The sequence below is a fragment of the Natator depressus genome, chromosome 1 (assembly GCF_965152275.1).
Source record: "Natator depressus isolate rNatDep1 chromosome 1, rNatDep2.hap1, whole genome shotgun sequence".
In the NCBI taxonomy this organism is placed as follows: domain Eukaryota; kingdom Metazoa; phylum Chordata; order Testudines; family Cheloniidae; genus Natator; species Natator depressus.
In genome coordinates, this window is record NC_134234.1 from 12106778 (window position 1) to 12122338 (window position 15561).

The window sequence follows — 15561 nt, forward strand, 5'->3', positions numbered from 1 at the left end:
TTCAGTGTTTCTTCTACATTATCTCGGTTCATCCACCGCACTGCCAGGAGAGGAGCTTTGGCTCCTGAAGTTCATTATGATGGGAGACTACTTTAGACTATTGTGGGTGACACAGCCATGAGATTTGAGAAGCAAAGGATGCAGCTTTAAGCTTTAAATGTATGTTCTTGCTAATGTTTCTTAGCAGGAGGAAACATGCTGGAAATTGCATTTTTCCATGACAGAGATCCAGATTACAAGAACAGCCATAGCGATGCTTAGAAATTGGAAGATCTTCTCCACCACATTACGTAGGTTATTCTTGGGTCCTAAACTATTTACAGTGACTGGGTCTGTTTAACAAAATTCAATGCAATTGCTAGTTTTGCCCCATCAGGGATAAGGATTTCCACCACAAAGAAATAAATCAGCTAGGTCAGGCCCACATCTTCTCCTCCCTCCAAGTCTGAGTGTTTTATTATCACAATTAGTAAGTTCAAATATGAGACGTTTAGAGACGGTGACAGCTTTACACACTGAACATGAAACACAATACTGCCTGTGATCTAGGCTGCATACTGACATGCTGCTTTTAATGTTACATTAAAGCTCCAAGTTGATCCTTACTTCCCTTTCCACCCAACCACTTGTTATACTCATCTCTCCCCACCCTGGATGCACACAAGGAATGCAAGGCTTCCTGCAGGAGTCAGGAAGAGAATCATGCAGCCTGAGGACTCAGAGATCCTTACCACTGAAATCCACCAATTGGTTCTGTAAACCGGTGACGGATCAAGAAAGTTGCAACAGCTTCAGCAACCTGAAGGGAGGTAGGGGGGGAAGGAATCAGAGTTTAAAGGGACATAGTCTACTTGAAGCCTGGTCAGTTTCAAAATTTAAAGTAGTTCAAAGTACTACATCTTCCTCCCATTGTTTTAAACTGTTCCCCCCCCCCCCCCACCTCTGTGTGAAACATCTCACAAAGGGGATAAATGTCTATATAATACCAAGGACCCAGTGAAACTGACCATGCATCAAGTGCACAATTAAAAAAAAATGTTTTTTTCACCATCTTCTTCAGTTACAGTAATTTAGGCATGTACTATAGTAGGTAAAAAAAAGACAATTGTGATTTAAGTTGGTGTCCCTTTAAGGATTAGCTCAGAGCAGCAAATTACTTGTATCACGCTTTACAAATAACTTTTCTTCCAAACATCTCATGGAGATAGGTAAAAATATCCCCATTTTACAAGGGTGAGGCACAGAGTGGGTAAGTGACTCAAAGCCACACAAACAGTTAATAATAGAGCCGAGATAAGAATTCGGCCGTTCATTTCCAGACGTTCTCAGTCCACACCACCATTCTATTTACTGGCACACTAGCGTGAGTGAAATACTAAAGTGTCACTGTTTGTCAGTATGTAAACTGCTACAATAATGTTTATACGACGTTTTCTAAATTTTAAACTACTTAGTTTTAATAAGACATTATCCCTCTACGAAAGCAGCCACCTGCACTGAAGGCTGGAGGGGGAAGGGAAAAGCTGAGGTAACCTAAGAGAAGTTAAGGATGGAAAATCCCATGCCGCATTATAACTACTGTATCATTGAGTCAGTTATATACCACCACTGGCCCCCCGACGCAGGTAAAGCTGTAACGCAGGTGGGACCTGTCTCCCCACAAGCAGACTAAAGTCTTGGCCAGTCCAGGCTCTCAAGGCAGCTTCAGGGATATGATTTAGTCCCATCTGCTCCATCAGTAACCAGGTCCCCTTATAGGTGTGGTGCACATAAGGCCTATGAGGTTTGCCCTCGGTTTTGTATTAGCGATGGACCCATTTTGCATGTAGCTCGTAAACGGACTGCTACCAAAGCTTTGCGGCTCACCTTGTCTGGAGCATCTTCGTGGACTGCATGGCCACACTGAGGGAGGACTTGCATCTGGAACTTTCCTGCAGACCAAACAGTCACTGCAGCTACTTTTAGAGTGAACGTATCCCTCCCTGGCAATGACTCAGACATGTGTTACATGCGACCACAGAAGCCAACCCCTATAAAGGCTAAAGGCAGGGACCGAACTTGTTAAGGTGCAAAAATATTCTGCGCTTTTATGGGCATTTCTACTAGAGATCTCAAACTCTTTACAAGTTAGCCCCACTGTCGTATCTAGCAGATGAGGACTCAAGAAGCTATGTTTGACACCAGATGTCTAACAGCAGCATATGGAGAACACAAAGCTTCTGCAGGAGGCAAGAACTTGCCTTCTTACTTGTGCAGGAGCTCTGAATTAACTACAACCATGTTCACTCACTATCTTCCTAATCCTTAATTCCCTAGAGCTTTGTATTAAATGCTATCCCATCTTCCTGACATGAATGTAGCTGTCAAACCTACCACACCAGGACCTTTATCCAATCATCCATTTTCCCTTCCAATATCCAATTTCCAAAGAAAACAGTGATGGGGATTGGACGGGGAAAGATGCTAATGTAACTGTCAAGCATTATTAGAGGTGGTTGTTGTAGCCGTGCTGGTCCCAGGACATTATACAGACAATGGGCGAGGGAATATTGTTTATTGGACCAACTTCTGTTGGAGAGAGACAAGCTTTCGTGCTTACACAGAACTCCTCTTCAGGTCGTAAGCTCGAAAGCTGGTCCAGTAAAAGATATTACCTCCCCTGCCATGTCTCTCAAGCATTAGCAGAAGTCTGCCAGCACCAGAAAGAGAGATTGTTTCAGGTGGCACCAGGTGGTGCAACTAGGCACAATGGGATGGAATTAAAAGAAAACAGACTGAAAAATCAGGAAAAGCTTCCTAATGGCAAAACTGAAAATCACAGAATGATCCCCACGAGACATGACAAAGCCCCATCACTTGAATATTTAATACCAGACTGAACAAAAGCAATATCACAGCCCTGCATTAGCACCAGGGTGATTGGCAAGATCTAATAACTCCTCTAGCTTCCATTAGAGAGAATCATAGACAAGGGATCACACTGTTACGCCACGGATTAACTACATTCTTTAATGCTGGTTTGTCTCAATACAGATTGCCCTGGCCAGGACCATTTCAGCCTTCTTCTCCAGCTCTCTTTCACTCTCTGCAACATAAGCTATCCCCTGAAAGAGCATTATAGCTAGCAGTATTAAATATTTACCTTGCATCTGTCCAATTGTTAGATCTTTATCCAGCCTGTCAACACCTGGAATAAAGCAAACGGATGTGTTGGGGAGAAGCCAGGGAGAGAGCGTCTAGTCAGGTCCTGCTAAGACTTTGCAAAAGATGTTTGGTGTGAAAAAATGGAATAGAAACAGCATCTTGACACTCACTAGAATGTTTCCCTGCTGCATATCAGGAGCATACAGTGACAGGAGAGGATCGCTGCCAAAAACTTGAAGGAACATTCATCCATCCATCTTCCCAGACATCTTTAAATGACACTCAACTATGGGAGACTCAGTGTTCCCTATCACAGGGGACTGGAGGGAGATAGGGATTGGTCTTGGAATACTGATCCTTTCAACTTCAGGTCACGAGTTCAAATCCAGCCCAGGTCTGCAGTAACTAAGTGATTACTCCCGTGGGTTGGCTTAGGTCTCAATCCTGTTCCTAGCAGAACATTAGCTCAATTCTACAACTGCAACACCTGCCAGACAGCTGGGGCATAGTATCACAATACGCATATCTAATCCCACAATTCCCATGTGCATGTTGCAGAGAGACTAAAATGACTTGCCCAGTCTCTCAAAGTACATAGAAGGGCCAGGACAGAATCCAGACCAGTATCTTAGCCACAGTTTTGCCCTTCCCTCCTCTAAAACACAGGCTGAATGTAATCAAAGTGAACGACAGCTCGAACTAAGGAGAAAAAGGAAACACCTACCCGCTAAAAGCAGCAGCTTTGGAGTAGAACAACTGAGGAAGAGGTTCGATAAGCCCCTGAACCACCCTTCCCAGTACTTTTCAGTTTTCGACAGTTCGATTCGCCATGTATACAGATGTTCTTTCTTTGTCTACAGGGGGGACGAAGAGCTCAGCATTAGTATTCAACCGAAACGAGCGTAGAATAAACTCAGCAAAGCGCCACTTGGAAGACAAAAGTAGAAGCACAGAGTCAAATGCGGACGTGACTCTAACGTCAGTTTGCCCCCCATGTGTGGCCCTAACTAGGCAACCTTGCTCACAAAGACTGGATCACCCTCTTAACCCTGAACGTGCTCGCTCCATGTCACAGTAAGTTAACGGAGCTGCACATGCTGTACCTGGGGCGTTGAGCAAGAGAGGCCTTCCATTTCCAGACTGTCAGTCTGCCCTCTTTCACCGGAACTAAAAATTCACGCAGAAAGACACCTGGACCTGTCCTTCCACGAAGCCTGGGCAAGACACAGTTTTGCAGCACCATGCACGAGTAGCTTTACATGTGGGAAAAAGTCTGTTAGGTCACGTGGTTTACACCACCCAGCAGAAACTGATGAGCCTTTATAATACGATGAAAGAGTCAGGACCCAGCACATAGTGACTTACTGGACAAGAGAGTAGTTCCTTTCTAGACCATGTACAATGGCCACGTTCATGAACATCTAGAAACACTTTCAAGTGGTAACTCACAATGTAGCCAGCAGTCCGAGACCAAGGCCCAAACTCAGACCTGGGGCAAGCAATGAGGTCGCAGGAGTTACTCCTGTTTACACTGAGGCCCTGAATGAGAGCTGAACAATTGCTCACTGTTCCTTCTTTGGAGAACTTTTACATGTCCCATAGGCACCTAGCTCCATGGAAGCATCTCCTTTGCTGGCTGCATGGTTGCTTTCTTGCTCCCTATAGATCGCCAGATACCCTAGAGAGGAAGAGGCTAGTGAAGACATTAGTTCCAGCAGAACACAGTGAAAACTCCCCACCTCTGTATCATCTTCCTTCTTCCTTTTGTTAACAGATCCTCTTCCTTCATAGTCTTCTTCCTCTTCCTCCTCCTCCTCAATAATCCCTTCTACTATAGCTTTAGGGACCTCAGGACTAGCAGCATCTTCACACCTGGTAAAATAGGACTGGAAATTGATTCCTTTTCCATTGTGAAAAGCAACATCTTAACGATTCTAGGAGAGACCACCTGCACCTAAAGGATAGAATTGGCTTTCTCAGAGAGACTGGCTGATCTGAGGCTCTACCACATCAAGGAGAAAGAAAGGAAGTGTCCAGGTCAAATGAGCAAAATTAGGTTTTTTTATGACAATACTGGAATATAAACAATAGAAACACCTGATGCTGCTGGCAAGCATCATGTGTTGTATAGGATTACAGTGCAATACACAGATTACTTTCATCACCACTCAACTCCACCACCTTTGGAGTGCAATGGACAGCTATTTAACAATGCACAGCAGCAGGAGGACAGCAAGTGAAAAGTACTATATTCAGTTGAATTGTCAGGAGGAATTTAGGGGCCAAATTTCTGAAGGGGCATCCAGCTATTCTACTGGTGTGAGCACATCTTTGCATGGGCCATTGCACACCCATTGTTTTGCACTCTATCATTTGCATGTACAATGGCTTTTGCACAGTAAAAAAAAAAAGTATCCTTGATGGGTAATTACATTCTACCCTAGTGAAATTTTGACTGACATTCCTAACCATAGGAACGTGGATGGTTGTAAATGGTTTAGTACTACTTTCCTCACCCTCTGTGGTCAGTCTTGGCAGGTAAGTTCAAGGAGGACCAGATAGCTGCTAGAAGATGGATTTGATTTTTTTTAAAGTACACTTATGCTCTGTTACCGATTTGGGATCTTAAAACATTTAAGAAGGTTTTAGAAAACAAAACCTACTGTTTGATTTGGCCAACCATAGAAACTCTGGCCGATTCGAGATTTCTTATCTGTCCACTTTTTACACTAGAAAAAAAAAAGGGAAAGGGGGAATCAAAATGGTCAAACATCAAGGGTCAATTGCATACGTTAATCTAGTATCATTCAATATTTAATAGGTCCAGTAATAATAGGAGCACTCCCAAGTTCACCCTGCGAGCACTCATCTCGAATACAGAGATGTGTATGTACAGAGATGTGGCATACAAACACTGGAGTTCCCAGCATGCTATGATTATCGAGATGTTTATATGGCTCTCACATCACTGTGATCGAGCATCTCATAATCATTAATGACTATCTTTGGCAGTGAAGTATAATGCCCACTCTGAAGATGGGGGAATTGCATTGGTAGTCAGGAACAGAACTCAGGCCTCTGGTGCGCCAATCCAATGCCTTAACCACAAGACCATCCTTCTTCCAAGATCAATTGCAGAATTAACAATACAATGAAGATTTTTGAAGAGTATACAAACTTGCACATTACCTCCACTCAATTGCATTCTCAATTGACTTGAACGTTTTGGGACGACCCCGTAAGAAATTCTGCATGCTGTTCAACGCGTCCATGGCTGTGCCTAAAAACAAACGTTTTGACTTAAATGAACCCAAACATCTGACAACATCCTTGCAACAGTTCTCAAAGATCTTGGTGTATGACAGTGTGAACTATGTGAGGGAGAGAACTGAGGCAAATTTCATGATTTAAGATAAGTTGATTAACAGAGTTATAGTCGTGAACTATACACAGCTGCTCCAAACCAGCTTTCACACAGTTTTCCCAAAAAACTGGTTTCCAGGTCAGCAACTCTAAATTCTTTGCTTCCCGCATCCACGTTAACAGCTCTTACAGGTATTCTATCATTACAATAAATCTATCAGCAAAACCTCCATTAGCTGTAACAGTATCCGGGCTTGTATAGTTTTGTACACTGCTGCCATTAGAGGGTGAACAGGTCTGATATTTTAGGCAGAGAGCAGTGGTGACACTATATGGTTCAGTAAGACACTCCCCAGCAATCGTGGTCCTGGTTATAAGAATGGGTGTTGCACAGCAATCGTGATAAACAAAATCAAATGGAAAAGTCCAGCTGGGAAAACCAAAACAAAAGGCTAAGGTGATGCTAACTATACCATACAATAGCTGGCGTAAGAGAAGAGAAAGCTTCATACGGTTAACACAACTGAGAAAGACCTCCCAGGCCCAACAAAGTTAATAGGGAAGGAGAGAGGAAGACAGAACATAACAGATGATACTGTCCAAGGAGATAAAAAAACAAAAAACAACAACAACAACAAAAAAAACCTTACCTTCCACGACATCAATCATGCAAAGACCCAATAAACTGGGTACCAAATTGGATGCTGCTGTGTGCACTGCAATGGCCCCACCCATACTGTGCCCAATCAGCATGATTGGAGGTGGGAGGTCCCCGTACATAGCTTCAACCACGTTTCCAACATCTCTGGCAAAGGAAGAGAGACAGAAGGTTGGCATTCTTTCCCAATGTGTTTCTGAAGCAGATTTGTAAAAACACACCAGCAGGGGAATTGAAAAATTCAATATGAAAAACTTACGCTGAACCCTCTGCTTTTATTTCCTACTCTTCCCTAATACGGAGTTTCTTTGCACATTTGCCTTTTAAGTTAGATCATCTGCCCCAATGGTAATACATATGGAAGTCTAGTCTCTTATCAGTGGCCAGGGATTCATGAAAGACCTCAAAGCACATGCTTAACATTAAATAAGTGCTTTCCTGAATCAGGGATAAGGATGTAATTCCCATTTCTGTTAACAGGAGATGCTGTCTAAAGTGGGAGACTAGACCACCCTGCCCCAGGTCTGTGGAGCACAAAACAAACTACAGGTGAGGTGAGGGAACTAATCAATTCTCCTGCTTTCTCAGCCCTAATCATTGAGAACCTAAACAAACAAAAGCCACCAGGATTGCAAGAGGTTGGGCATATAGAACAGAAGCAAAACGTTCTCTCTCTCTGGAAGATAAGCTCTTTGGGGCAGGGACACTATGAACCAGTATGAAGCCAAAGAACCAAGCATATTGTTATATTCAGGTTCTTATAACACTTGTCACTGCAGTATCGGAGCACCTTTTGGAAAGAGTATAGTAAGTAGTTTAAGGGACACAAATAAAAAAATGCATACAGGCTTTCTTGGCTGTAACAAAAATTTTGAAGGAGAAGGTAGTTAAGGACATTGAAGTCAATGGTAAATGGGACAAAATACAACATGGTTTTACAAAAGGTAGATCGTGCCAAACCAACCTGATCTCCTTCTTTGAGAAAGTAACAGATTTTTTAGACAAAGGAAACGCAGTGGATCTAATTTACCTAGATTTTAGTAAGGCATTTGATACCATGCCACATGGGGAATTATTAGTTAAATTGGATAAGATGGGGATCAATAGGAAAATTGAAAGGTGGATAAGGAATTGGTTAAAGGGGAGACTACAACGAGTCCTACTGAAAGGTGACCTGTCAGGCTGGAGGGAGGTTACCAGTGGAGTTCCTCAAGGATCGGTTTTGAGACCAATCTTATTTAATCTTTTTATTACTGACCTTGGCACAAAAAGTGGGAGTGTGCTAATAAAGTTTGCGGATGATACAAAGCTGGGAGGTATTGCCAATTTAGAGAAGGACAGGGATACCCTACAGGAGGATCTGGATGACCTTGTAAACTGGAGTAATAGTAATAGGATGAAATTTAATAGTGAGGAGTGTAAGGTCATGCATTTAGGGATTAAGAACAAGAATTTTAGTTATAAGCTAGGGACGCATCAATTAGAAGTAACGGAGGAGGAAAAGGACCTTGGAGTATTGGTTGATCATAGGATGACTATGAGCCGCCAATGTGATATGGCTGTGAAAAAAGCTAATACGGTCTTGGGATGCATCAGGAGACGTATTTCCAGTAGGGATAAGGAGGTTTTAGTACCGTTATACAAGGCACTGGTGAGACCTCACCTGGAATACTGTGTGCAGTTCTGGTCTCCCATCTTTAAGAAGGATGAATTCAAACTGGAGGAATTCAAAGAGGAGTGAAGTTTTGGAATAGCCTTCCAAGGGAAGCAGTGGGGGCAAAAGATCTATCTGGCTTTAAGATTAAACTCGATAAGTTTATGGAGGAGATGGTATGATGGGATAACATGGTTTTGGTAATTAAATATTCATAAATAGGCCCAATGGCCTGTGATGGGCTTTTAGATGGGGTGAGATCCGAGTTACCCAGGAAAGAATTTTCTGTAGTATCTGGCTGATGAATCTTGCCCATATGCTCAGGGTTTAGCTGATCGCCATATTTGGGGTCAGGAAGGAATTTTCCTCCAGGGCAGATTGGAAGAGGCCCTGAAGGCTTTTCGCTTTCCTCTGTAGCATGGGGCACGGGTCACTTGCTGGAGGATTCTCTGCTCCTTGAAGTCTTTAAACTACGATTTGAAGACTTCAATAGCACAGATATAGGTGTGAGGTTTTTTTTGTAGGACTGGTGGGTGAAATTCTGTGGCCTGCGTTGTGCAGGAGGTCAGACTAGATGATCATAATGGTCCCTTCTCACCTAAATATCTATGAATCTATGAATTCACCATATGTATTGGGAATGGGTGACAGGGGATGATAATTATCTGTTCTGTTCATTTCCTTTGGGGCACCTGGGGGAAGACAGGATACTGGACTAGATGGACCTTTGGTCCGACCCAGTATGGCCATTCTTATGTGTTAGGAACACAAAGAGCATTGTGCCTAGTGCATGACAGTCACAAAGCAAGTCTGACTAGCTTGTTTTCTCTGTCCAAGCCGAGAGATTAGAAAAGCAAGCACATATAGCATCAGTGATGAAGAATAATTTAAAGGTATTAACAGGTAAAAAAATTACTTAAATATCTGATTTTTTTTTTAACCATTTCCTTTGAAAATGCAGGAGGATTTACAAATCTGAAAAGTTAGTGACAGTTTAAAACTCCAGTTTAAAGACAAATTGGAAATAGCTTTCAAATCTATCATTAGGAGGGTAGGAAGGTTTAAAATGAAAGGCTGCCTATTTGTTTGGTCCCATATTAGAGCTGCTCGAGATGTGAAAAACGATAATTGCATATGGCAGCTCCTCAGGACACCAACACGCACATCAGGAGCTGACAGGATGTGAGAAACAGCAATAAGGTACACAGTAAGTCAAAATCTATTTCACAGATGGCCTCCCTGGAACAAACCAAGCAGGTCTGTTAGTATGAAGGACTGTAACCTTCAGGAGAATCTCTCTGCACTAAATGTGGGCATTATATAGTATTTCTAGTGGAAGGTAATTGCTTCTCTCACAGCTTGTCACAAAAGAAGGGTTTGCATTAAGAAGCAGGTCACCGCAATTTGATTAAGCAGCTCTCACCATGCCTGAAAGTCTCATTCTGTGCAGGACATGTTTTCTCGATGTAGTGGTTCCAAACTGGGCATGAGTCACACTTCACCTTCACCCAAGGGTGAAGGATAGGTATGGAAAAGGAATCTTTCAAGGGAAAGAAAGCTGACCCACATCAGGATGGATAAGAAGCGTTATTTGAAATACAGGCTGAAATAAAAATGGAAGGAAAGGGGTTTTCCCTGTATTTAAGCCATGCACGGTACACCCAGATACTACAGTGAGTAGAGTAATACAAGAACCAGACCCTGAGCTGGTGTAAATCAGTGTGGCTTCAGTGGAACTACACCCATTTACACCAGCTTTCCATCTGACCCTAATGGTGTGTATTGTGACCTCTTCCAGGAACAATGAATAAAGGAGAATATGAATAACTGTCTCTTCCTGACAAAATTGGTAAGCTATTGGGCAGAGAGGAAAGTTGAGAATACAGGGTTGGAGGCAAAACAGAAGATCAGGAGAAGCAAGGGTGGAATGAAGGAAGTCTATATGCTTGCTGTTCTTTTCTCAGAGGCATTTAAAAGCAACGAAATGAGTCCACGGGAAGGTCAAGGCTGGGGGCTAGGGCTTAGAACAGACAATCATGGGAGTTGGAAGCACAGGCTGAAGTGCAGTGGAGAAGGTGGAGCTGGGGATTGAGACAGTCACAGGGGAGTAAGATTGGTGTGGGAGCTACTGTGCAAGTGGAGAAATCACGCTCACTGCTGTATTTACAAACATCAAATACTAAGAAATAGTGTAAATGCCACATTTAGGATGAAAAATTAAATTATTCCCCCCCCCCCAAAACCATGACATTCCAGAAGATCAGTGCATTCCTGCAGTGTTAAATCTCTCACAGTGCAGAACATGATAGTACAGTAACAAATAGCTCTCCATCAAAATTTGCATTTAACAGAGAAAAATGTAAAGAATACCACACTACATGTAAACAAAAGTGGCTGAGTGAACACTGCAGTAAAAACTCAAATTCAACGGTTAGCTTTGATGTTACATTAATTTTTTTATGGAAAGAGTTGGAGAATTTTTTTAAAAGCTTAATTGCAGATGGCTTTTAACTGAGGGAGTTCTTTAAAAAAAAAAAAGACTAAAAAGGGGAGAAAAATTCTGATGTGGGTCCACAGCATTACCAACTTTAAATGTTCATAACTTTTAAATCACAAAGGGGAATTTCCTCACCAGATTTACCTTTCACTGAGATCTACAGAACAAGTCAGGTCTGAAATATCTAGCATCGACTGTTGGAGTTATGATTTCAACTTGCGCCTAACCTGATGTTGCTCAAACTTTCCAAACAGGAAGGAAAGTTATGATGAACTAAGGGCAGGTCTTCAGTACCCGCCAGATAGTGATCGATCAATCGCGTCTAGACGAGACACGATAATCGATCCCCAAACACACTCCCCGTCGACTCCGGAACTCCAGCTCGCAAGAGGCGGAAGCGGAGTTGACGGGGGAGCGGCAGCGGTCGACTCGCCGCCATCTTCACAGCCAGGTAAGTCGACCTAAGATACACCAACTTCAACTACACTGAAAAGTGGAACTCAGCTTAAGTTCTAGTGCCCCCTTACATGACTGGCGTGTATGATGTCTTCATAGAAGGAAAACTGAAGGTGGGTAAAAAGTTGATAAGAATGAAAGAACAAAGAATTGAGAAGATAAGGATTTGGGAAAGTCTGAAATGGCTAAAGAGATTGTAAACTTCCATACTTTGACATAGTTTCTGCGGACAGATCTTCAGGATTCCTAACTTTTGTTTCACCTGCGAAGCAAAAAACAGGACACATCAATTCAAAAAAAAGACACTATTAAAGCAGATTAAAAATCTTCAGAATCCTCAGGATTTAAATAGGAGTAACTATGAGCCCAGATAATAATTTTTCTGTATATATTTACTCAGTAATCACAACTGTTTTTGCATCATCTTGGATAATTAAAACTACAAAGATTCATAAAAATGCTTGGCACTTTATTACGTTGTAGTTCAGAGGTGGGAAACTATGCCCAAATAAAGGTCATATATTGGCAATTTAAGACTGCGGATCATCCCTAGGTTCCTACGAAGTGGACTACCTACACAGTCATCTTTTACATGGTCGTTGGGCTCACCAGGACTATTGATCCCAGTATGTATGGGGAATCAAGGTGGAGCATCATATGCAGGCATGTGGAATCTCTACTTCTATATAACAGCAAACACTAGCTTTATTGTGGAATTACATGGGCCACATTCTTTTCATCCCTACCATAGTTATAATGTAGCAATGCTTTGATTATTTCATAGGTAGTCTATAAACTCAGTTTTTTGATGGCGTAATTCAGTTAAATCTAATTTAAACACAAATGTAAAATATAACTAGTAAATTGAAATATACTGGAACATGAATTTGATTGTAAGTCTAATTACTTACCATGACTTCTGAGATCTAAAGCCACAGTCCTACACTGAATCCTGTTAATGATTGCAGACTGCAAGAGGGGACAAAGATATACAGTTTGAAAACTGCCACACCTCATTTAAGAAAGGGGATCACAATTTTAAATGAATCAATGCAAAGAAGCAAAAGCCAAGATGGTGTGTCAAAAAGAAACTCAATTGTCAGTGACCGTGCTGAAGCAAGATTGGACATGGGGCACAGAGTAGCCATGAAATCAAAGTTGAAGCAAGAATCTTTAGTATAAGTGATCTTTAAATTAGTAAATAAAAAAAGCACCACCCTTTTCACCATCAGTCAATTGATTACCAAGGATATTCCCCCCACTACATTCCATATCTCAGACAAATGAGAAATCTCTACAACACCTCTGAAAACTGAAGTGCAGCAATACCATTATACACATGGAAGTGATACGTTCCCTTCCAAGCCCCCACATGTTCCAAAATTAGCACTGCCTCCACAGTAGGCAAGAAGATATAGCAGCTGCTTTACAGCACAGACTCGATTCGCTCTCAAAGAATGGAATTTTACAGTAACACTGAAATATACCAAACGGAGTGTTCTTGTCCTCCTCTGGGTTACTAACAAATCATGATGCTTTTTAAAGTAACACCAGGCTGCAATAAGATCACGTCTCATTATTTGTTCCTGCCATCTAAATTTACATAAGTTATTTCACGCACCATGGTGATTAAGTGGCATTCTGTGCTGAATAAAAGGCTTCAAAAATAGGATTGTGTGTTGTGAAATCAATCGCTGAAATCGTGTCCCAGTGGTAGTGGTGAAATCTGTTAAAAGGCTTTTAACAGAAGGAAGAGCAAGAGAGCACCATCTACTTGATAGGCACAGACTGACAGTTACACTGACCCGATGTTTCGGAACTTACTATATTCAAGTCCAGGGAAAATACACTGCTGGACCAAGGGACTAAAGACAGTATCTCATAACCAGTAGGGCTAGAAATGAATGCTTTATACCATTCAGATATGAGAATCCCTTTCTGTCATTGATGTAGAACATTCATTTCTGACCCAGCATGTCACGAGATATTGGCCATTAAAACGGTGTCTTTCCAATTACTTTTTCCAATGGGTTTCCTTTTCCCAATTCTAAAATAATTGTGGCAGCCACAATCTAGAGAACAACTACAGCCAGAAACGATTTTAGACCATTTAAAAATCAACTTGGAACGCCGGTTTGCCAATGGTAAAAAACGAAGCATTAATTTAACGAGCAGTTTGTGAGGTCATCTGCTAAAAATCACATTGTAAGAGAGTAATCTGAATGATGTGATAGTAAGGGAAGTTCTCTCATGACCTTGACTTACCAGAACAGAACTGCTTTGGTGAGACAAGAACAAATACATCCATGACCATTACATTTACCAATAAGTTGTTAGACCAATGAGCAGAGAGAGAAAGATAGGTAGATTCTGCTTGTAGTAATTTTATTTAGTCTTTACCCATACAATTATTTTTAAATCCCCCCCCCCGCCCATCATCCTAAACAGTTAACATATGAGCAAACTTTCATTAAAAAAAAAATACACACAGGGAACAAGTGGATACTGACAGCAGAATGGAATGGACTAACTGTCTTTGTAGTTTTCTCCAGGTACAGTTTTTGTGAGTCTGGGGCAAAGTCAAATGACATGCATGCTATACACTATTTAACTGCCAAGTCCAGAAACTGCATAGATAATTGTCATACTAGAAGTTACAATGGTATAACTCTGGAGTTTCTTCTACTGAATTTAGTGGGGTAACTCCAGATTTGCTGTGCATCATGGTGTAACAGATAGTAGTATTTAAACCGATCAGAAGTAGAATTTTAGAAAGGATGGAAGGTTTCAGAGTAGCAGCCGTGTTAGTCTGTATTCGCAAAAAAAAAAAAAAAAGGAGTACTTGTGGCACCTAGGAGACTAACAAATTTATTTGGGCATAAGCTTTTGTGGGTAAAAAACCCCCACTTCTTCAGATGCATGGATTTCACTCCATGCACCTGAAGAAGTGGGGTTTTTTAATCCACGAAAGCTTATGCCCAAATAAATCTGTTAGTCTTTAAGGTGCCACCGGACTCATCGTTGTTTTTATAGAATTCAATGAGAAAGTGCTGATTTGAAAAACACTTGCCCCACATTGGAGGTCAAACTTCAGTTGACAAGATGTGGGTCAACTCAGCCTATACATGCAAAAGAACTAACCTAGCCTGTCAAATCATTGTGAGGCACCTTGACCCAATACCCCACATATCTCAGAATTTTAACACCCCACCTCTTAGCTGATGACTATAACATGATTCATGGCGAGGCGTACAACCTCTGTTTTATTCAGTGGCGATCATCTTGGGACTCCGAAATGCTTGCAAGCTGTTCATTCCCATTAGTTGTGTGGACCTTTATTCATAGTGTCTAGAGTGTCACTTTGTACCGGCCTAACTGCACGAGGACCAATATCACGGTGAAAACTGCATGTGACTGGCATGTATCTGGGTTACAGTGGACGAGAAGCTGGATATGAGTCAGCAGTGTGCCCTTGTTGCCAAGAAGGCCAATGGCATTTTGGGATGTATAAGTAGGGGCATAGCGAGCAGATCGAGGGACGTGATCGTTCCCCTCTATTCGACATTGGTGAGGCCTCATCTGGAGTACTGTGTCCAGTTTTGGGCCCCACACTACAAGAAGGATGTGGATAAATTGGAGAGAGTCCAGCGAAGGGCAACAAAAATGATTAGGGGTCTGGAACACATGACTTATGAGGAGAGGCTGAGGGAACTGGGATTGTTTAGTCTGCAGAAGAGAAGAATGAGGGGGGATTTGATAGCTGCTTTCAACTACCTGAGAGGTGGTTCC

The 15561-nt window shown here is 41.9% G+C and overlaps 1 protein-coding gene across 2 annotated transcripts in view; it reads right to left on the bottom strand.

Moving 5' to 3' along the window:
- Positions 1-15561, bottom strand: part of PPME1 (protein phosphatase methylesterase 1) — a 46509-nt gene that overhangs the window by 5688 nt on the left and 25260 nt on the right. The window contains exons 4-13 of one of the 2 annotated variants that reach the window (XM_074954765.1): positions 12684-12741; positions 11983-12034; positions 7158-7312; positions 6334-6424; positions 5808-5873; positions 4884-5016; positions 3869-3998; positions 3143-3187; positions 1867-1931; positions 732-799 (exon numbers count right to left, since the gene is read on the bottom strand). In XM_074954765.1, the coding sequence (XP_074810866.1) occupies positions 732-799; positions 1867-1931; positions 3143-3187; positions 3869-3998; positions 4884-5016; positions 5808-5873; positions 6334-6424; positions 7158-7312; positions 11983-12034; positions 12684-12741 (863 nt within the window). Of the gene's footprint in view, positions 1-731; positions 800-1866; positions 1932-3142; positions 3188-3868; positions 3999-4880; positions 5017-5807; positions 5874-6333; positions 6425-7157; positions 7313-11982; positions 12035-12683; positions 12742-15561 lie in introns of both variants that reach the window. The other variant, XM_074954756.1, reaches the window with a different exon arrangement.